The sequence below is a fragment of the Neopelma chrysocephalum genome, unplaced genomic scaffold, assembly GCF_003984885.1.
Source record: "Neopelma chrysocephalum unplaced genomic scaffold, ASM398488v2 Primary Assembly neopelma1_60, whole genome shotgun sequence".
NCBI classification, from domain to species: Eukaryota; Metazoa; Chordata; class Aves; order Passeriformes; family Pipridae; genus Neopelma; species Neopelma chrysocephalum.
Window position 1 is genome coordinate 778,879 of NW_020897715.1, and position 21,687 is coordinate 800,565.

The window sequence follows — 21,687 nt, forward strand, 5'->3', positions numbered from 1 at the left end:
GCATAAACCGACACTCTGTTGGTTTGTGTCTTTGTTTACGGGCAACACCGATATTTACCTTGGAGAAATAATTATTTAATTCTCAGATACATCAGTTATAAGGAAAAATATTTTATTTGCATTCTTCAGGTAGGCACTTGGTTTACGATCTTCTCAGAATAGATTATTGAAGATATTTATTTTTTGTCTTCAGTCCCTAAAAGAACTTCAAACTCAGAAAGACATTTTGTTGCAAGGTACTTTTTTCCTGTCTTAAAATGATATACTTAAACTGTGGTCTGCATACCGTCAGTGAGGTTCTGATAGTCCAAACCCAAGATGGTAAGAATGATATGAAGTCATTTGTCCTTTATACAATAAAGGATTGGTCTTATGAAAACTTTATTGCCTCTGTATTGAAGTTATGCATGTTTGCAAACCATTGTGAATTTGGCTCAAAATCTGCTGATGCCTGTGAAAAGAGAATGCTTGAAAATAATGTTTATAGAGTTTGTACATGTTTAATAGCATTTGTACTTCTTGTGGTATCAGCTTGCTCTTTAATAATCAACTTCTCCTTCTCCATTTTCCCCTTCTGTGTGTGTTCATACTGGTTGCATTCAAGTCCATGTGAATTTAGGAGCAGAAGTCAGCTTCCACTTTGGTTAATCCATTATTGGAAAAATTAATGAAATAACAATAATATTACCATCAATCTGATATACATAGACCTGTCTAGTCCACTTAAGTCTAATTCTACAATGCTTATTTCACATTTCTGCAATTGCTATAAATTTTGAAACTGTTACCATGATGTTCAACATTCTATTGTATACTGGATACTTGGCAAATACAAGAAAGCTTATAATCCAAAGCAACAGTGTCTTTACTTCTAAATGGCAAAAATCAGTTTTTCAAAGAAAAGCACTTTTTATATTTATAAACTGAATTGGGTTTACTGATGATGATGCGTAGATGCATAACCTATAAAACATAGGTTTGTACTCTAGAAGTCGAGTTTGCCAGTTTGAGGAGTGGTGAAGTTTATTTGGTTTTGTTTGTTTTTTGTTTTAGTTTGGCTTGGGGTTGTTTTGCTTTGTTTTGTTTGTGAAGTTTTTTGCTTGTTTTTTTTTAATATTTGGGTTTTTTTCCTTGTGAAACATCAGACTTAATAGGGATGAATTATATAAAAATAATCTTGGAATTATACAGTGGAGTGTTTTTACAGAGTCTTTGTTTCTGAAAGAACTGTGATTTGTCTTTATGTTACAGGTCTGGAAGGTAACATTTTCTGTAGATGTCAACTTCTGCCTGCTGTGATATCCCACTCTTTGAGTGATGCCACATGCAGCACTGAGTAGTACTGGCAAACGGAAGAGGTTTCTTGGAATAAGGTAGGTTTATTTCTTTCCCATGAGGCTTGATGAAGTTCTTCATAATCACTTTTCTGTTTATTATAAATTAAGTCAAACAGGTATTCCCAGTCTTCCAAATTTTGGAGCAACATTATTAATCTCAGAGCTATTGCTGCTATTACTTGGTTGTACCTTTAAATTTATTGGCAGAAGACATTTTCAAGGTATCACCATTTCACTGCGGCAAACCCCACCATTCGCAATCAGCAACAGAAACTAAGAAATTAAAGGACTTATTTAATTATTCTTTATAATAGTAGTAACTTCTATAATGTGCAAAATTTATTGCTTGTAGTTTTAAAGATTATTGGAACATCTGCAGAAGAATCAAGTGGATATGATGTTTCTTCAACGTGGTGCTGCAGAAAATGGAATGGAGCAAATTTGAGCTAGGAAAGCAAGAAGAGAATATATATGAAAAGCTTAGAGCTTGGGAAATAGGGACAGGACCCCTTGATTAGCAAATCCTGGAGTACTACAGGGTAATTGTAGAAACTTGACAATGGAGGGAGCAGTTCTGAAAAGTGTTGTGCTGGATCCAGATTTCATTTCACCTTGACTTGTCATTGGTTTTGGTGGCTTCTTCTTTTACTGAACAAAGCTATTAATGCATCCAAGTGTTGTACTGTCCTACAGTGCTCTATGAGCTTTCATTAGTCTTCCAGTTTTGTTCCAAAGCAGTCTTGGAATGTTGTGGCTGTTACCTGTGACTACAAGTATACTCTGTTGTCCCTGTGCGTGTGTCATCAGAAAGAGCAGATCTTAATTAGTGTTCCATAACCAAGGCTGTTTCCTAACAGAATGGTTTAATGACAGTGATTTTGAGAAAATTTGTGTATTATTAATGTTGTTGTTGTTTTTATTATTGTTATTATTATACGTCATCTGTGGTCAAAGTGCAGTGAAATGAATAGACACAGCCTAATGGCATCGGTTCCAGTTTATTATTTTCTCACTGGTGGTAAAAGACATATTGAGGTGAAAGTTTGTTACTTAAACATGGGACTGGTAAATATGACACAAACCCTGCAAATAGACCCACAGCCATCTGGAATGGCAGCTGAGCCCTTGGCAGGATACCCTAGGGTACGCAAAATGCACAAGTTGCCTATGCTTAGCGCTCCTATCCTATATGTTAGATGTAGTTTCTCTCAGGAAACGATACAACTTGACCTGATTCAGTTTGGATCGTGATAGGTTGTAATCCCAGATTCAGAGGTGATGTTGGATGTGAGGTGTACTTGGAGACCTGCAAGGAAAGAAGGGTTGAAATGAAGCAAGCGAGGCAACAACTAGGAGGATGTTAGACAGTAGGGGGGCTTAATTTATCTTATTTTGATTGCTTTTTCTACTTATACTCTTCATGGGCTAGCAACTCACCACTTTCAAGTGAGTGACATCTTTTCTGAGTTGTTCTGTCATGCATTATTTCACAAAAAGAAATTTATTAATTGCTCTATGCTGTACTGCATCCCCTCATTGTGTACCAAGTGTAAGGGAAAATATTACGGTTGGTATGTGACATGTGGAACTAATTTGTCTCCATTGGAGTTCAGGGAGAGGTCTTGGCTATTACAGTGGATGAAAACATTATGAATTTATAGGCACCTCACCTCATGATGCTTCATTTGTAGTTTACATTTGTGGTGATATACTATGAATAAAATATGGGGACCATATTCCATTGAGATCAGTAGGAGTTTTTCTCTCAAATTCTACTAGGCCATGACCCTGGGAATCTCTGCTGGCTCCTGGTAAAAGATTTGTTCTATTCATGCCTCTAACTAGACCTCCTCTGAGGACTTAGTTTTTAATATTGCTACCAAATCTGCTTCTTAGGTAATAATTCTCTTTTATTGAAGTTTATTTGTACTTGATTTGGGGGATCCTATACTCAAAAGAAAACATGTTTCTATACCTATATTTTTCTATCTTTAAATATGGCATATTGTTAGGGGTAATTATAGACTGACTCTCAGGAAATAGTATCTAATAAAGAGAGAAAGGACTTTAGAATAATTTAGGAAAGGATAGGGTGGCAATCCTACAGGTAAGATGTAATATTAAACTATTCTGCTTGTTGATGGCAAAATGAACTAGATCACTTAATAGCTCTTTAATATCGCCAGTTTCTATGACTGCAAATTCCTTGAGTGTATTGTGGATTTTCCTTTATCAACTGTTTGGATTTGATAGGCTTATTTTTGTCCATGAGTGAAAAGAATTATTTTTGCTTTAGTAATAGACTCTTTCACGCTCCTACTGTTGGAGCATGTACCGCCCACAGGCCATTCATAACTTACAAACCTTTTTACTATAGGGCATCAAAATTCTTATTTTCTACATAATATTGCTTCTCTATCAGCTGATGTGTAGAGTACTTGCTCTATATTCCACTCGTATAGAGCAGGCATAAGAGTATGTTAAAATTGTTGCATGATGTCTGAAGCTAAATTTTGATTGGCAAAAACATGAATGCTACATCAAAGCTGTTTCTGACCCTAAAATATTTTTTAATGTGAGGATTAATTGCTTTTGAAAAAAAGGGACATGTGAAATGCTGAGTGTGCTCTCATCTGACATCTGATTTCACTGTTTCGGTATCTCAGGTTCATCAGCTCCTATTGGAAGTTTTGCTCTCTTGGTGGATCTTATTTTAGGAAACTCACAATGCTTTTCATTAGAAATCCTTCCCAGTTCAGGCTGTGTTTTTAGAATTACATCAGTACACAGTTTATGCAGTGTATGTGTGCATATACATGTGTATGCTCAAGTGTCTGTTTATGTTGGGATTTTGAAGCTGAGAGGTAGAGATATTTAAAAAATCTTCTCTTTGCATGTTCAGGCCAAAGTGTCCATACAAATGCTCTGTTATACTTTGTTATACAGGGTTATGCCAGAAGGGAAGGCCATGAAGGTATTAAACCATTTATTGCCTATTCCTATGGTGCTGATTTACCGTTTTATGCTTCCTGCATTTTGCATCATTCCTTTACAAGTATGTACAAAGCATATTTTCTGTCTTGAAATGCCTTGCTGAGGCATTGCTCCCATAGATAATTATCCTAGCTTTGGCACTTCCCCGTGTTTGAGACAGTTAACTTTGCAGAGGGGATGGGGCGTAGGATTATTTCCACCAGAGAAGAGCATGATGTCTGTTTTCCATGGGTATTGCTGCATTTAGTTCTGTGTGCTCTTCTTGGTTTGTTGTCTTCTCTACTGAGCTGTGGGAGATATTTAGGGCAGTCATGTTGTGTACATGTATATTATATAAATAATAAACCAAAATACTCAATCTTGCTAGTTCCTTTTTGATCGACTCAATGAATTAGTATTAATCCTTTGCTCTGTTAATTAACTTGCCAAAGCAAACCACTTACTCACCTGAAAGAGTACCAAGAAGACAAGATCCTAGTGCTCTTCTCATCACAGTTGTCCCAGATGTTGAAGTGTTTGAAGTATCCTGTAGGTAAATAATCTTAAACTAATTTGTAAAGAACCTAGTATAAATAAATCCATTTTTTATACAAGATTTCATAGTGATAAGAATGTTTGATGGAGGAAAAATGATTCAGTGCAATTTGTAACTTGGAGAGCGCAATACATTTGACTCCTTTTTCAGTATAATCCAAAGAGTTCATCTGTTGCACAATGTTCATTTTTAATTAAACATTTTATCATCACGCAGACTTTTATTGACATTCCTCATAATAGAGCTGATAAGATCTTGACCTGCTCTTCAATACAGCGATGTATAACTCAATATTCTGGCACACACTGTTCCCTTCAGAATTAAACACACGATTTTCTGATTTAATTTTAAAATCTTATGTACTTTTAGTCACATTTATTTACTTTAACTTCTCAGATTTGTGCCCTTTTTGACTTATGCAATTTGGATGCAACCATTTCTTGGACTATTACTCCTGTCTGCTCAAGCTTTTATCCATCTGGAAGATTTTATTGAATGTTTTTCTCCTTTCTTTTCCTTTCTAAAATTTGCAATGAAAGGTGATTTATCGCTTAATCTTGTTTCCTACTGTACCTTTTGAGTCCAATTTTGATTAGATACACTAACTTCACTCACTACTGCCTTAATCATAGGTTTATAGAATTTCTACTGTCACAGAAACTCCTTCAGTTATTTCATGAGAAGAGATTCCCAAAGATGTCCCCAAAGATGAATTGTGAAGCAGATCCCTGTCAGTAACCTTAAAGAACCCTGTGATGTAAAGCTGCCCATGATCATGTGTTTAGCCATCCTGATAAGCACCTCTGTAGCTTGGCAGGATTTTGTCACCTGCAGAAGGGGAATCGATCCCTTCAGTTGGTAGTAGCTGCTCTGGTGCTGCTGACACAGGAGACATCTGGACACAAACCAAGAGTTAGTTGGCCATACAGCAGCATCCAGAGGAAATAAGCCTAAATCTCTTTTCCAGGGTTTGCTGTCTCATACATTAGGTTTTTTATGTCAGAAACTATAGTGAAAACCAGAGTTCTCTAACATTTTGCTGCAGCAAGTCACCCCTTTTGAATTGAGCACCCACTATACTCACCTAGGTACCTGAAGACCATCAGGTGTTGCAAGACCCAATTTTTTCAGTAATTCCCTACCCTACCCAGCTATATCAACTGTCTCAGTTGATAATCACCCAACTACCCTGTGCTTCTCTTCCATATTTTGTAAAGCAGCTCTTGCTGTTTATCCTTCTCCTTGTATCCTGGATCTGTCACTGGTCACTATAAATGTATATTGATTCGAGCTGAAAATATTGAGATAATTTAATGAACTAATTTGAAATTGCTTTATCTAATAAATAGCATATAGTGCAGAACTCCCTAACACTTTGGAAGAGTTTTAAAGGTGGGGAAATACTCAACTATTGAGGATATATTCCTTACACCATCACAGATTTTTAATCTTGCTTTGTCAGCATAGCAGAAGTTAAAAATTGCATCGGGCCTCTGACAGAAGGAAGTTACCTTGTGCCAGGTGTCTATAATTCCAAATTAAACCTTCAAAGCTCTTTGGTCTTCAACATGGTCCAGATCCTCAATAAATAAATTTAACTAAGTTATTAGATGTTTGAACTAAACTTAGATTTTGGATTTAGTTCTGATTTTTTTTTTTTTTTTGACACATTCATTCCCCAAAACCTACAAGAAAATATACTGTCATGTTATTGGAAACACAGAGGAGTGTGTGACTTGAAAGAGACAGCACATTTTGTTTTACTAATTGTTCTAAAGGTTAACTGTTTATGAAAAAGCGAGTAAATCTAACAACATATGTAGCAAGTTTAAGGCTAACTACACCTAGCCAAGTTGGAGAGTTGTGGAAACACAATCAAGGTGTGCCTGGGATATGTAGGAAACTGTCAGCACAGGTGCCAAAAGCTGTGCCTCTGTCTTTGCTGCCGCTGCTATCCGTGCTTGCTAGATCAAGACAAGCCAGGTAAATGCCAGCAGAAGCCCATGACTTTATTTGTTGTGCAAACACAATCGATACATTACAGGTGCAGGTCCTGCCCATCCCCAACAGAGAAGGGGGATTGAGAACTGAGAGAATGAAAAAGCTGATAGAATTGTTAGTTGTATGTATCCCTGAAGCTCACTTGTTAAACCAGACCTGAGTCATATCAGATGAAGCTGCCCATTACATTAGAGATGCTGGACATCACCACTGAAATAAAGATTCCCAATTTACATCAGACTGGTGGAGCAGAGAGACTCAGTTTATGCATAGGATGACCCTACTCTGTAGATGCAGCGGTGAGGGTGCTCATGAACTTGTTTGCTCTTCCTTGCTCTTCCTACTCTGAGCAGTCCTGCAGCTAAAATGCAGAACAGGAAGGAGTAACATGGGTATTCTGCTTGCTTCCTTTGTTTTATTGGGTTTTCTTGGTTTACACCTCTACAGCTTTGGGCTGGTTGGCAGTGCTTGAGACTGTGCCAGCTAGGATTGTGACTGGCTGCTTCACAGATGCACTGGTATTGGTTTCACCCCAAGCAGTCCTCTAGGCATTTTAATGGACTTCTAAAATTAGTAAAATAAGATCCTGGGTTTTAAACATACTTAAAACTTGTTAGAAAAAAAATAAATCTGTTGTATTTGCTGTCAAACATTTTTCTAAATGTCCCCTGGTATGTAAGGGACTAATAGGAAGATCATTTTCTCAACCTTTATACAGAAAATAATGTAGGATGTTTATAGAAGAATAAAACCCCTTAACATCTACTTCTAATGTCATCAATGTAAGTTTTGATAAATACTTCAAAATGATTCATGATTTAATGCATACCCTTTTAAAAGCAAGAGTTAGACTGTGTTTTTACTGCCAGAACTCAAAGAAATGTAGATGTTATTTCTCCAACAAGATATATTTTATATTGGTTAATTAAATAAAAAAATAAGCTTGCATAGCTGAGGTTTTGACATTCAAAGACACACCCTCACCAGGGGGAAGGTGAAAGTGTGGTTTAACTAAGTCTGCAATCTCATTTGGAGAGATGTGTTCAAATTTATGTAAATTAGTATTTTAAATCACCTCCTTGATCACATTGTTTGCATTATATGTACAGTAGATAACCAGGCACAGTTAGAAAGCCCATGGAAGGACAAGTCAGCCCTGGGCCACAGCGGTCAAGATCAGGATGACCTGGATAGGTGGCTCTGGCTTTGTTGCTGCTGAACATGCTTTCTAAAACTCATGAAAATTCACAACCACTTCATGTAAAGCCTAATTTGCTTCTGTAGGCACTTGAGATGGGGAAAAAAGTGTGTTTTTTAAGAGGAGAGGAGTTAGGTAGCATTGTTTTTTCTGTGTGTATTTGTTTAGTGCTTTAGATTTTGTTGAAAGGGAAAGTTTGTTGACTATATGCTTTGGTTACACTCAGTTCCTTAAGAATGGATGTGTTTTGTTTATCAGCTTATTACCTGAAAAAATAGCAGTTGATGTTGAATTTAGGGAATGTTATTGGAATATCATAGGTGTATTATTTAAAATTAGTGAATAAGCCTTATTTTGTTGATGTTTTATTGGAGTATACCCATTGTAAATCTCATTTTTTTATAGAAAACAGTCTAATGATTCATGAAGTACCAGTTAGTTGCTAAGATATTGATATCAAACTCTTGTGAAAAAATAATCTATTAACTCTAATAATTTAATTGTATTACATTATTAATAGGGACATTTAGGGTGTTCTCTTACATTAAAAAGAAGAAAAATCAAGCAAACCCACCTGAGTATTTTGACCTTTTTAAGAATACATATTGCACATGGAACATGTATATGTAAGGTAATGTAGTGAGGAGGGCTGGCTGTTTAGTTAAGGCCTTTAGATAGAACTTGGAAGATGCAAGTTTATTTGCTAAATTTTACTGTGCTTTTTCATGATCTGCTTTGCAAGATGGATACTTTAATCTCCTGGGAGAAAATAAGTGTGAACTTCACCAAATCATTTAGCAGAGCCTATATTTTAGTCCACCTTCCGTTTTTTTATAGGTTGAGGTTAATTTTCTGCCAGTTCTTTCTTTTCCTTCCCCCTTAGATTTATTTTATGGCCAAAGCCTATTAGAACTGTTAAAACTTGTTATTTGAAAATTGGATAAAGACAACAGATTTTAGCCCTGAATTTCTTTTGGGGGAATAGCGATGAGTTATTTCAAAAGAGATGAAAATAATTATGTTTATTGACAGGACTTCACATTCTAATCTAGTTCCAAGGATATACATATGTAGGAAGGTACTGTCCAAAAGTACAGGTATTTTGATAAAAAACCCTAATGAGGTCCTACTATCACTGTACAATTTCTATTGGTCTTGATAGAAATTCCCACAGAGTACAAAAGATTAAGTTGAGGTTATTGTTGGCCTTTGTTTTAAATGGATGCAGATAAAGAAAAATAGTGAGACACATAGTCTACATTGTACTGGGGGGGTGTGTGGGTGTACATATATATATATATATATATACATAATTTTTATGCAACTTCCTGCTAGGATGTTCTCTTCCTCCTTGCACCTATATGCCCAGTGAATTGCAGTTTTGGTCTGCATTTGCTCTCAGTTGTTGTATTTAGTGGTCTGATATGGCAGCTTTCTCTGTATCCATAAAATATGAGTGAGCATCAATAAGCTACCCAAGAGAAAGGAGTTTTAAGGAGGTATTTGAATGAGGAGAGAATGACCGTACCAAAAAACATAAGGGAAGTTCTCTGAGTTTATACTCAGACATCAAGGAGAAAAGAAGGAAGTCATTTAGGCAAGAAGACCTGTAAGAATCCTGTCAGAGGGTTAAATGGTAAGTTGAAATTGTAAATTCCACATGGCATTTGCTGTGTTCTGTGAGTGTGCACATGGTGTAATCTCCAGGAATCTAAGGAAGCTCTCTGCTCATCCTCTGCTCCCTCAGCAGCTCTCCAGGTATCTATAGCATGAAGTCACAGCCACGTTCCCCAGTCACAGATTTAGTGGGGAAAAGAGCAATCTGCAACAAGTCTTTGCAAGAACGGCTGCACTGAAAGTCCGATTTGAACAAAGCATTTTAACTGATGCGAAAGAAGACTCCTCAGGCAGTTGCAAGCATTTGTGGAGAATTAATGAACAGAAAAGGCCTTCTTTTTTACATGGCTTGGGATACCCAGCCCAAAAGAGCGTGGTTTTGTGCTTTAAGTGACAAGTCACGCATCGCGAATAACGAATAGTGATTGTTCGTATCGGTCAGTTAAAAATTGTGTCATAGGGTCAAATATGTTTGCATACACTGCTCAAGGACTTGTGACTAACAAAGTAATTAATAACACCCGTGACCTATTTGCAGACACCTGGTGAACAGATTTAAGGGCTCAATACATTGGCTGTGTTTCCCAAGGAGAAATTCCACGAGCCCTAGCTAAAAATGTGTAAAATCAAGACTAGAACAAAAACAGTTTCATCATGTAACAGCAATGTCCCTCCTCAACACCTGCTGTGAGATATCCTTTGTTGATATGATTATTACATATGATGGATTCTGTACCTGTTTTTTTGATCCCACTCGGTCCAAACCAGCAGATCCCTAGGCCTCCAGAACCTTCAAATTCCTGTATTATTTTTAAATCAACTTCTGTGTATGAGAAACTGTTACAATAATTATTTTCTTTGATTAATGTTATTCAGTCATGATTCAGCCAAGTGGTGTTCATAGGCAGGCAAAGGTCTTATCTGCTTTTCCAAGAGTTTGTATTTACTGCAAGGAGCCAGTCCTTTGAGGTCACTGGGCAGAAGAGGAGCCTTGGTGAGTGAAGTGATGAGCAGGGTTGGTCCCAGAGACACAGCTTCAGCCTTAAAACTTTTCTCATTCCAGTGATTATTGCAAACAGAAACATCTTCCCCATTGAGTAGGAGGAGGAGGGAGAGGAGGCCAGGACTGGGAGCAAGCAAAACTCAGAACCACAAGATTTTAAATTCCATTTTGTACTTAGTGCAGTTATTGTTTGTCTGGGGTTGATGTGCTGCTCTAAAGAACAAGTGAAAACTGCATAAATCTCTGTCGTTGTATTTCACACGGATTTTACTTCAATATTGTATTATTATTACTTTGTACCTTCAAAAAAGACACAACAACACAGTTTTGAGGAAGGAGTAAAGGGATGCTTTGATTGGAAAACAGCATGTGAACTTTAAGACATCTAGTTTGTAAAATCTTTAGTGTCTCTTTTGCTTTTTGTTCTGTAATTGATTACTAGCACCCCCTTTAACCCACCTTAAAGGGCAAGCAGGAAATTCATGTTTTCGTTCATCAGCCCATCCCTCTGAAAAGCGTTCAATATTAAAACAGTTTGCAAGAAGCAAAGGCAGAAGAAACAAGAGGCCCAGTTAGACCGTGGCAAGGTTAGGAGATGCATGTCTGGTGCCTGCAGCAAATATCGGCTCTTGTTCCAGTACAATTTTTGCATGGGGAGACCAAGTTAATTGGGGTATGGCTCTGTTCTTTCCTTTATGTGTGACCTTTTATTATCTCTGTGGCCCTGTAGTTCATGCAGTGTCATAAAGCTGTGGGAAAGTCTTGCAGACAGTGTTATCAGCTGTTGGAAATTAACTTAAAAATTGAAATATTTGTGTTTCCTTTTGTCTGAAGGTGTCTGGGCGTCTGTAAACTGCTATGAAGGTGCAGTTATTGGGGTTGTGATTTTGCTGAGCATTGCTTGTGCATCTTTTTCCCTGCTTTCTCTTCCCTTCTTCCCCCCCCCCCGCTTTTTGGTGCAAGCTGTGGGCTGGCAATCAGGTGTTGTGCTGGGGAAGGGGGGGCTACTTTAGGAGGGGGGTTACATGGCATAATTCCCACGAATGTGGGAGGAGGATGAAAAAGATAAAGAAATTTTGTTTTTCTGAGCTAGAGGATTCTCTGCATGACTTCCCCACTGATGGGATCATGTGCTTTCAGCCTGAGATTTTATTAACAATTCAAATGGAAATTGAGGGCACAGGAGGAGCAGATTCTCACATAAACTTGATCTGTCCATGAATGCAGTTCTCTGTTTGCCCTGACCCTGCATGGCTTAAGACACTGCCTGTGAGGCCTGAGTGCCAGACACAAAGACCGAAATGAAAAGCAAGCACATTCCAGTAGTCTGCACAAAGGCAATGGAGCAGTTTCTAGCCGTCTCCCCAGGGAGAGATCTTATCTCCTTGCAGCTAAAACCCTTTAGAGTGTTTATTTGTACTCTAGCACCCGAGGTTTATGAATTGATATGGATGCTGATTAAACGCTGTAAGTTTCCTCAGCGAGTCTTTTTGGGAGGCACGGAGGTGTTTGCTGCTTATATTTTCTTTCCCAAATACGTATCGATATCTACCAAAAAGGGTTCCTTCGGTTTCCTGAGGAGTGAAAGCAGTGCTGGGGGAGAAGGCAGCCCAGAAAGTACGTTCCTTAATAAAAGTCATCCCCAGGTTTAGGAGAGTTTTGCAAACCTTTGGCTTTCGGACACGTCACCTGTTTTTTTTTGACGTTGAAAAACATCAGCGCAGCCCGTCCCCGGCGCCCGGTGCTTGTGCCTGCCAGGGCTGGGGAAGGGGGAAGGTTGCTCCTGAGTAGCTGTACCGATTAAATGTTGTGTATAGTGGGTTGACCTTGTGCTGCGGAGGCAGCGGTGCGAAGCATTGGGGCACAGGGAGGACGTGTGAGGCGAGGCTGCTGTGGCCACATCTGCAGGGCCATCGTCCTCCACCAATGGCAGGCAGTGGGTGATGCTGCCTGTCAGGGGAATTCTACTGGGAATGAGAGCCGGGGGGTTGCTGGTGGTTTGGTTTTTTTGTTGTTTTTTGGGGGTATTTTTGAGTCTGGGGGTGGGAAAGGCTCGCAATGTATCCCAGCCCAAAAATAGAATTCACACCCCTCTGTCACCACCTGATGTTGATGTCGCGTCAGGAAATTGTTAATAGTGTCGGCAAATTCTGGAGATTCCTTAATCAAACTGTTAAACATTGATATTCCTGTCTTCCCTAATTAGGCTTTCTTTTATGAAAACTCCCTAAAACAGTAGGGAAACCGTAAGTGAAAAAATGTTTTGACTGTGGTAATTCCCCAGAGTTAAAATTTTGATCGCCCTCGTTTTCCTTATTTTCAGCCAAAAAAAAAAAAGACAAAAAGCCCCAAAGCAAAAGCCAGCAACTTTTAGGTAGGAAATCATAACCATATGTTTTTCCATTTTTCTTACGGCGTTTAAAGGTTTCAAACCTTTAGATACTCCTGAAAGTAGTTAAATTAGTGGAAAGAGACTAGCAAAGGATATTGATTCAAATAGTTTTGTTCTCTTAATTTTATGGGTTTATATTATCCAAAATTAATGGTTGTACTTAGGCAAATTGTCAGTAATTGGTGACAAAATTGCTTTATTGCTTTTCTTTCATTTGATGCTAATTAATGGCCCTACGTTATTAACTTCAAACCTCTTCTGTATTTCTCATTCTCCATAAATATTCTTAGTGGTAATGTGTTGGAGTAAACTTTTTTCTTCAGTGTGTGCAATAATTGCTTTATAGAAGTGTGATAACAAACAGATTTCTGGTAGGATTTATAAAAATGTGATAACAAACAGATTTCTGGCATAATTTTTCCTGAAATAATATAAATGTTATTTGTTCAAGAGCTTGAAGTCATTTTGATATGAAGGAATACATTAGTAACATAATGTGTTAATTGATTCATGTGGTAAAACATTAGTTTTTCATATCAAAGTACTCCTTAGTAACTTACCCAGCAGTTACTTTACAAAATCTAGACTTTGTTGCGTTTTACCAATTAAACCCCCCTTACCTTCTCTCCTTCTATTTTACAGTGTGTTTGACAAAACTGTTCTATTTCAGTGGACTAGAATAACAGCACAGAATTTGTCATCATATTTTCCACCTGTTAATGACACTGGTATTTGGTACAGAACAGTGTTTATCCATGTTTTCCAGATTAAACTATTTTAATGCTATGTAAATACTTTAAAGTCTAGAATAGATGCAGTAAGTAAAAGCCAGTTCTATTTTTTTACAAGCACTAGTCAAAAACCAGCTTGTATGTGTATTTGTCTGTTTCCTAAGAATTAAAAAAAAAAAAAAAAAAGGAAAAAAAGAGTAATGAATATATGTCACAAAATTTGATATTTTGAACATCATAGACCAAAGTATATACCAAAGTGGGAAAGGAGCTACATATCAAATGACTATTAAAAGGGAGTTCTGATGGCCTTGTAAGAATTAATTAGTAAGAAAAAAATATTGAAAGCCAAAAAGACTTCAAAATGTTGGAGGAAATATTTTCTAAGCTTTTATAGCCTCACAAATGATACTTATTTTCTCTGGTGTCTAATGCTGTGGTACTAAACTGACAGAACAGTATCTTCCACTGGTAGAGGATTGTACCAATGATGAAATGTTGTCTTTGTGATTGTTGGCCAAGTTCTATTTATCTTTAATTTTAGGTATGCTCGGTTTTCAAAATTAGGATTTATTATTCCTTGCAGTGTCTGTTTTCATCTTTTGTCATGAGTTAAGCTTAAAAATTAATTTTAAAATAAGATGTATAAATGTATTAACATTTCAATCATGGTTGCATATTATTTAAATAAGTCTTTTGAATTACTCTTTTTATAAACAAATTCATACCTGTTTTGATCTAATTTTTTTAACTTGTTCCCCACTAAAAGTAGATTCTAGAAAAAGGAGAGTGAAAATTTACATATGGTACTAGAAATTTTTACCGTTATGTAAGTGCTGTTTCTTGGATTAAAGAAAGACAGTGAAGTAAGATTCTTGGCAAGCTGAATTATTTTAAATTTGTTGAAGGAAATTTATTTTATTTTTTAAAGCGTGCTTCAGTTATGAAAACTTTGCCTTTGTAGCAGACTCCCAATGCAGCAGTAATTCTGAACTCTGTCCTATCCCTGATTTCCACTGAGGCCTTGTACCTCCATCTGTTTGGAATGAAATATGGGTAAATATCTGTATTCTGAAGGCAGCTAAGAGAATCTGTAGCTCTTTAAGTGTACTAGAAAAGAACAGCATTTTGCAAAACATCTTGACCTGCTTTTATTGAAGTATTTGTAGGTGAAAACTGCCCCAGAAAAATACACATTAGTGCTTCCCTGTGTCCCCACCTGCCACCCTTAGCTGCTCTAGTTGTGCTTGTCTTATTTCTTTGCCCTTCTTGCACCTCTGTGTACTTTAAGATCTTTGCTCTGACTGTAGCTATGTGTGAGTGCACATGAGGAGAGGTGTCCAGACTGCAGTAAGACACCTGTACTTGCTCAGATATCTCTATAGGCTGTGCTGCACGCTCCTCCTGATCTGCAGAGGTGCAGCTGCACAGTGCAAAGGCTCTCAGCTTCAGGCTGGCCTGGTTTCAGGCTCGATGAAGCTCTGGACCATCACAGATGTGGAGGGAGTTATGGCAGGGGAGCATTAGACCACTGCCATGACTTGAGTTTACATGTCTCTGTGTGGGATCGGTGGGAGCTGCTCCACGCCTCGTCAGCTGCGCCGGCTGCTCCTTGCAGCGCAGCCTCCCTGCCCCAATCCCGTGGTGCCTCGCAGGGGAAGGGGTTGGAGCAGTGGCCTTCTGACAGATTGTTGTCTCATGGATGCCTGTTGAAGTGAACTTCTTGGCTCTCACCTACAGGGGTGTAACTAAAAGAGGGTAACCCACAGCTTCGCGCCACGTTCACTTGAAACGCGCTTCACCAGTGAATGTGTGTGTGCGTGAAGAGTCTTAAGTCTTTTTCGTACAGTAACACAGGTCACTTAAACTTGATTTCTGCATTTGCAAAGAGACTAGAGATTAATAATTTCCTAGTAGGGCTGAGAGTTTGTTGACACTTGAAATGTGGGAGGTTTCCACTGTGAGGGATTTTGTGGACCTGAGGAGATTCCTCTCACCTGGACATCAGGGGACACCAGCTGTCCAGGCAGCTCTGCTTTTGCTGCTTATAATATCCTTTGGTGTTTAAATATGTCTGAGGAAGAACTTGATGCCTAACTCTGGTGGGTTTTCTCATCTGCATGTCTGTGTCTATGGTTTAGATTTGTTTGAATGTGAAGAAGATGGTGCTGCTGGACTTCAAACATTTATGTAAATTTATTTACTTTGATTTTGACTGCTGGAGGGAAGTAGATACTTCTTTGCAGTGCCTACATGGAGAATTAAGGTCCAAAACTTAGCTGTTTTGGGTTTCATCATAGGTACCTAAGTTAACCTCAGGTAAATGGTATGAACTCGCCTAACAAGTAATGGAAAAAGAGAATAACTAGAATTAGGCAAAAACTTGGCAGTCTGTGTTGTAAAAATGTGAATTTAATCTTACCAGAGAATCTGTCCACAGCATTCACTTCTCAGTGCCTGAAGTAATGTTGTCTTTCTCAGGCTGCCTTTAGATCAGCCATTTATGATGCTTTTCTGAAATTCACTGCAATTTTCACTGAAACCACAGTGAAAACCAACGAAGGGGAAGGGATAGTTCTTTGATCATGGGCATGGTCTGTGAGATCAGCTTTCCCTGACAAAGATGACCTTGGAATGACAGTTGGGAACTCATTGGTGAAGGTTATTAGGAAGCAAAAACGAGACCTCTGTAAATTGATGTTGATGATGGATTAAATTAAAAGATGTATGGTTTTTTTAATGTGTTGTGGTGAAATATAGACTCAGTCAATAAAAAGTTTTGTTGTAAACCCCTGAGGAATTTACCATATGGATGGAACTGATTGAGGAGTAGGCTCTGTCTTCATATGGAAACCCGATGAAATTTGCAGATGTTCTTGGAAATTCCAAATCTTCTGAAAGTGACTTAAAAGTGAAGTAAATACTTGTGCTTAAAATTGCCTTCCATTTCTTTTAGTGTCCTCAGGAGCTATCTCTGAGTGATACAAATTGCATTTGTGATAAATGGCATCTAGTGTATACTTGGTGTGTTTCTTCAGCTTTTGTCTGTGGTTCTTATCCACTGGTGTGAGCAAGGGAAGAGAAGGGAAAGAAGCCTATTGCCCTCAGCTCCCAGTTTGCACTGCCCCTTTTGTACATGGAAGATTTTATGTTTTCCCTGTCCTAGAGTGGGCACCAGAATAAAATATATGCTGTTAGATCCGCTTGCCCTCCACAGCAATGCAAGTGCTCCAGAAGAGGGGCAATCACACCATCACACTTCATTTACCCAAACTGAGTACCGAAGCTGGGCTTTTCCAAAGGCAGTCTGGGCATCCTTCTTTCAATTTTCCCTTTCAGAGCAGTCTTTTTTTTTTTCACTGACTGTGTAGGTACCCTGAAGTTGTGGTGTTATGACTTCTCTGAAGCTGTGGCATTAAGACTTTCCCAGTTTACCTCCCTTCAGTTGCCATCTTTTCTGTCAAATTATATGATGCTGATGTTTAATATTGGCCATATTCTAATAAGGCATGATCTGCTCTAGTTGCAAGATATTTAATTTCTGATTTCTGTGATTAGAAGTTTTCAATGATACCCTAGTTATTTTCAGCTTTTCAACAGTGATTTTTAAGGAACATGTATTAGTCTTAACAAGGCCTTGTTGATCTGGGTGAGTCTGACCTGGGGGAACAGTCATTAAACTAAAAAAATCACATTTATTTTAATTTTTCTATTGATAATTCAAGTTTAGATACTGATTTGAAAGAGAGGAGAATATACATTTTTTTTTCAGTATACCTTCAATAATACCACCTTTTTGGTGATCATTAATGTAATTTTATGTCCTTGCTGTAAATTGTGTATAGTATTGAAAAATAGTTCCCTTTGGGTCTGCTGTGTAAATATGCTTTCTAAACAAAAAAGCAATATGAATTGAAATTTGTCATGTGCTTAAATTCATTAAACAGGGATGAATTGAGGAATCTTTCTAGTTTGAGAAGTCAGTCTCAGCCTCCTACCTCCAGCCAAGTCATATTTGATTGTTTCTACAGGAAGAAAAGATAAGGAAAAAGAAATGCTACTCTAAGACTAAGAATGAACATAATAATGAGGAAACAATGCAACCTAGTCAACCAGGCATGAAGAATTATGTATTGAAGCTAAGAGGCCAAGTGTCTCATCAGTTGGATTTTAATAATGCCTGGCAGAAGTGCTTGTACTTGTACAGCAATTGTTTAATATCTAATTGAGTTTCAAGCTGAAATATGACAGTCTGTCTTGAAACATGAAGAGAACATTTCCTGTGATGCAATGCCTAAGCATTTCTTTACATACTAAACTGACACTAGAAAATTGTAATACTTATGTTTTCAGATTCCAGGAGCTTTCTAATTATGCATAACTAAAGCTGTATCCTGTGCAGTTTTACTATTTTTAACTCTTTCCTCTTCCTGTCTTTATAATTCATCTTGTTTATCACATTCATTTGATGCAGCTTATTCCTTTTTTTGTTGTTGTGAGGTTTTTAATACTGTTAGCTGTTTCACTTGCTTTGCAGTTAGAATACCTAGTGCCCTAGTTCTGTTTTGGGAGTTTAGCTACAAAAGCAGTATAGAATTTAAACATAAATGTGACTCCAAAGCTGACATACGAATTATGCTCCTGATAATCTAACATTACCCTTACAAGGTCAGGAGTAGAAGATCATCATAATTGAAGGTTAGAAAAAAGAGAGAAGTTTGAAAAAAGCTTAGATTTTTACTTAGTATGCACACTGAAATTGATGCAATACTCAAAATGTAGTCTGGTTTGAAATGGGCTTTTTCATTTTATTTCTCATGATTGATTGGTATGTGAAGCTGGAGCTTTTCAGGAAAAGTCTGGGATTATGAGTGCATCAGCCCCTGCTTTTAGCACAACAACGAGGTTATCAATAATGCATTGGAGATCTCAGAATCCTTGAACATAGGGAAATCACAGCTGGTCTGGGTTTATTGTCGAAATTGCAGATTTGCGCCAAGAGGTCACGACAACTCCATGTCAGACGGTCACACACACACGCACACAGACATGTCTTGGGGGAATGGGGGGAATAATATTGAAGAATTGCCAGTGCCCATGTTATTTAGAAACTCTTCATATGTTTCTATAGTTCAACTTTAAAAGCAGCATATTTAATGCTGCTTGCAGCGGCCTTTTGACATTTTGGCCTTTCCCAGTATTGTAAGTTTTATTGTTTTCCTGACAAGTTTATTCATATACTAACAGCTTGCTTGGCAGCAATGTTCAGACTCAATACTTAGGCTTTCTGGTCACGGCGATGGCTGGCAGTAATAGAGAAGGAGAATAAGTGAGTGTGGAAATGCAAAGCTGTCTCTTGTTACATTTTATCGATCTCATTCTGGTGTCATTCAATTAAGACAGAAATGTGATGGATAGTGTCTGCATAGATTCCTACTTTGCTTTCCAGCCACTCTATATAAAGCTTTTTGGGGGGAGGGAGGAGGGGAAGGAGTGTGAGGGGAGGAGGGGGTAGCAAATCAAAGATACAGTGTGATTTGAATTACAGATCAAACTTATCTTCTAAAAAAATCGTTATTCTAAAGCTATGCTGAAAAGCAATATCAGCAGAGCTAGCATTCTATGTTGTCTTTCTAATAAGTATCTGTAGATGTCCAGCACATTGTTCATTTCAGTAACGTTGGGATTTTTTTGTCCAGATCTTGTCTGTGATTTATGAATAAACACTTGATTCTTCTGAATTTAGTACACAGAGAGAAAGGGCTTAAGAAATGAAAGGACCTGCTTGCCTAAGAGACTCGCCTGCGTGCTGTAGGGCAGTAATTCCAGATAAACATCTGAAGATAAGGGTTGCTCATTTTTGTCTATTGTTTACTTTAAATATGGCCAAAAAAAAAAAACAAACCATTGAGAAGCTCTGTCAATGTAATACAAAAACACAGAGATTAGCTCCATAGGCTTAAGTAGACCTACATCAATTCACAACTGATGTTCTCACCAGTCTTCACACTGTGGTAACTTCAGAACTAATAAATTACTTTCGATCTAACTCACAGTTTTCTGCCTAAAATGTGAATGAGACAATCCTAGAATGCAGAGGTGATTTACAGAAGTGCTTTTTGTCATCAGACTTGGGGCAGGCAGCTCAGACATTCCTGAAAATGTTCAGGCTCCTTAGAAGTTTCCTGTGAGGAAAGCCTTGATAATTCTCTCCTCCTGGTGTTCCTTCCCATCCTCTGTGTTTAGAGGTATCAGGGCTGTGTGTCCAGATCTCCTCTGTTCCCAGAGAACTCACAGGGGAGGGTTTGCAACTCAAAAACCTATGCCCAGGGCAGGTTTGGGATTCTCTGCCGAAATGAGGTTGCCTGGGGAAAAGCCAACTCATCAGAACCAAAGTACTTCACAAATGTATATTGGCCATTCCAACTATCATGAACAAAAAAGACCAACCAATCAAACAAAAACCCAACCTAAATAGATTCTCATCAACTGGCTTGTTGAGCTGCTAGGAAACCTGGATTTCCAAGGTCTGCAGCTGTGCCACATGCAGTATGTAGGGTTGGTATTCCTGGCTTTCCAGCCTTTGTGGCTGCTGACGATGTTCTGCCTTTGACGGCTTGGCTATGGCTCCCAAAATCCTTTTTTCTGCACTGGGGAGCACAGGAGCCCTAGGAGCCATATTTTAACTAAGAACCTTGAGGCTTTGATGTTCAGGACTATATCTTCCTTGCAACTGCCATTATTAAATGCAGAGTTACCACTGTGGGAGGCATTAATTGCTAACTAAGAAATAATTCTATTTTAAGGTTTTTAAGTTTTAAGGAAATTGAAATTTAAGCCACATTTTAAATGTGACAAGGCTAAGATTTTAGAAATGAAAGAGCACCCTGTTACTCATTCAGACAAGTAGTTTGATGTTTGTTTGTGATTTCCACGTGCTTTGGGTTAACAGTAGTTACTCGGTGCTTTGTAAAGCCTACAACAGAGTTATGGGCCTCAGTTCTGGATTCGTGGGCCTGAAGATCAAACTGGGGTTTTCAGAATTACAGGATTTCAGATGAGAGGTTGGGACTGAGATGAAGTGAGGTTTCTCAGGATAGTTTGATCTTGTGCTATTAATTAGGTGTTTCTGCTAAATCGATCAGCAGCAACTAGACTGCTGTGAGTATAAAGTGTCTTCCCTTTGTGCAGGAGTTCTAGAGGGGATCTATAACTTGTCTTCTGAGGACTCCAGGAAAGGAATCGCATGAGCAAGGTACAACCTCCCAGATATGAGGATGCAAGAAGGGCCTCAGGCTCTTCCACTCATTTCTAGTTTTTTACCTAGAAGCAAAGATAGGTACCTTCAGACTCTGAATGATTGTTGGACCTGCTCTTTGTGGACTGATCTAGAATAGGGATGCTGCTTAGGTGAATAATGGCTGTTTAATTCCCACTGCTGTTCTTGAATTCTCAGAGATAGAGTATACACAGCTTGAATACTTGCTCCATTGCCAGTATCTTTGCAGGTTACTTTTATTAAAAGACAGTGGGGTGAACTCGTCTTATGCTTCTATCCCCCCAAAGTGATGTTTTTACTATTAAAGTTAAATCATGGTATAACATGTTGTAGCAAAGACAGCACTAGTTGTGCAACTTCCCCTCTTTGATGAGGAGACTTTCAATACTGGACCATCATCCCTTTTGCATTTGCCACTCAGGTATGAAATCAAAAATATTAGTATGCACATAAGACAAATAGCGTTGCTCAGATTTTATGGGCAGTCTCAGAACAACTGGTTTGGGTGCCAGTGCTGTTGGTGTAGCTTCTTAATATAAAGCAGTTAAAGTGATTTCCTCATTTAACATCCTGAATAGGCATAGGTTTCTGTTTCTTTCC

At 38.1% G+C, this 21,687-nt stretch overlaps 1 protein-coding gene across 5 annotated transcripts in view; it reads left to right on the forward strand.

Annotated features, from left to right (window-relative positions):
- Positions 1-21,687, forward strand: part of LOC113966595 — a 290,519-nt gene that overhangs the window by 101,570 nt on the left and 167,262 nt on the right. For all 5 annotated transcript variants that reach the window (XM_027681488.1, XM_027681491.1, XM_027681492.1 and 2 more), the window contains one exon: positions 1,252-1,373. In XM_027681488.1, coding sequence (XP_027537289.1) covers positions 1,318-1,373 — 56 coding nt within the window. In that variant the 5' untranslated portion in view covers positions 1,252-1,317. The remainder of the gene's footprint in view (positions 1-1,251; positions 1,374-21,687) is intronic.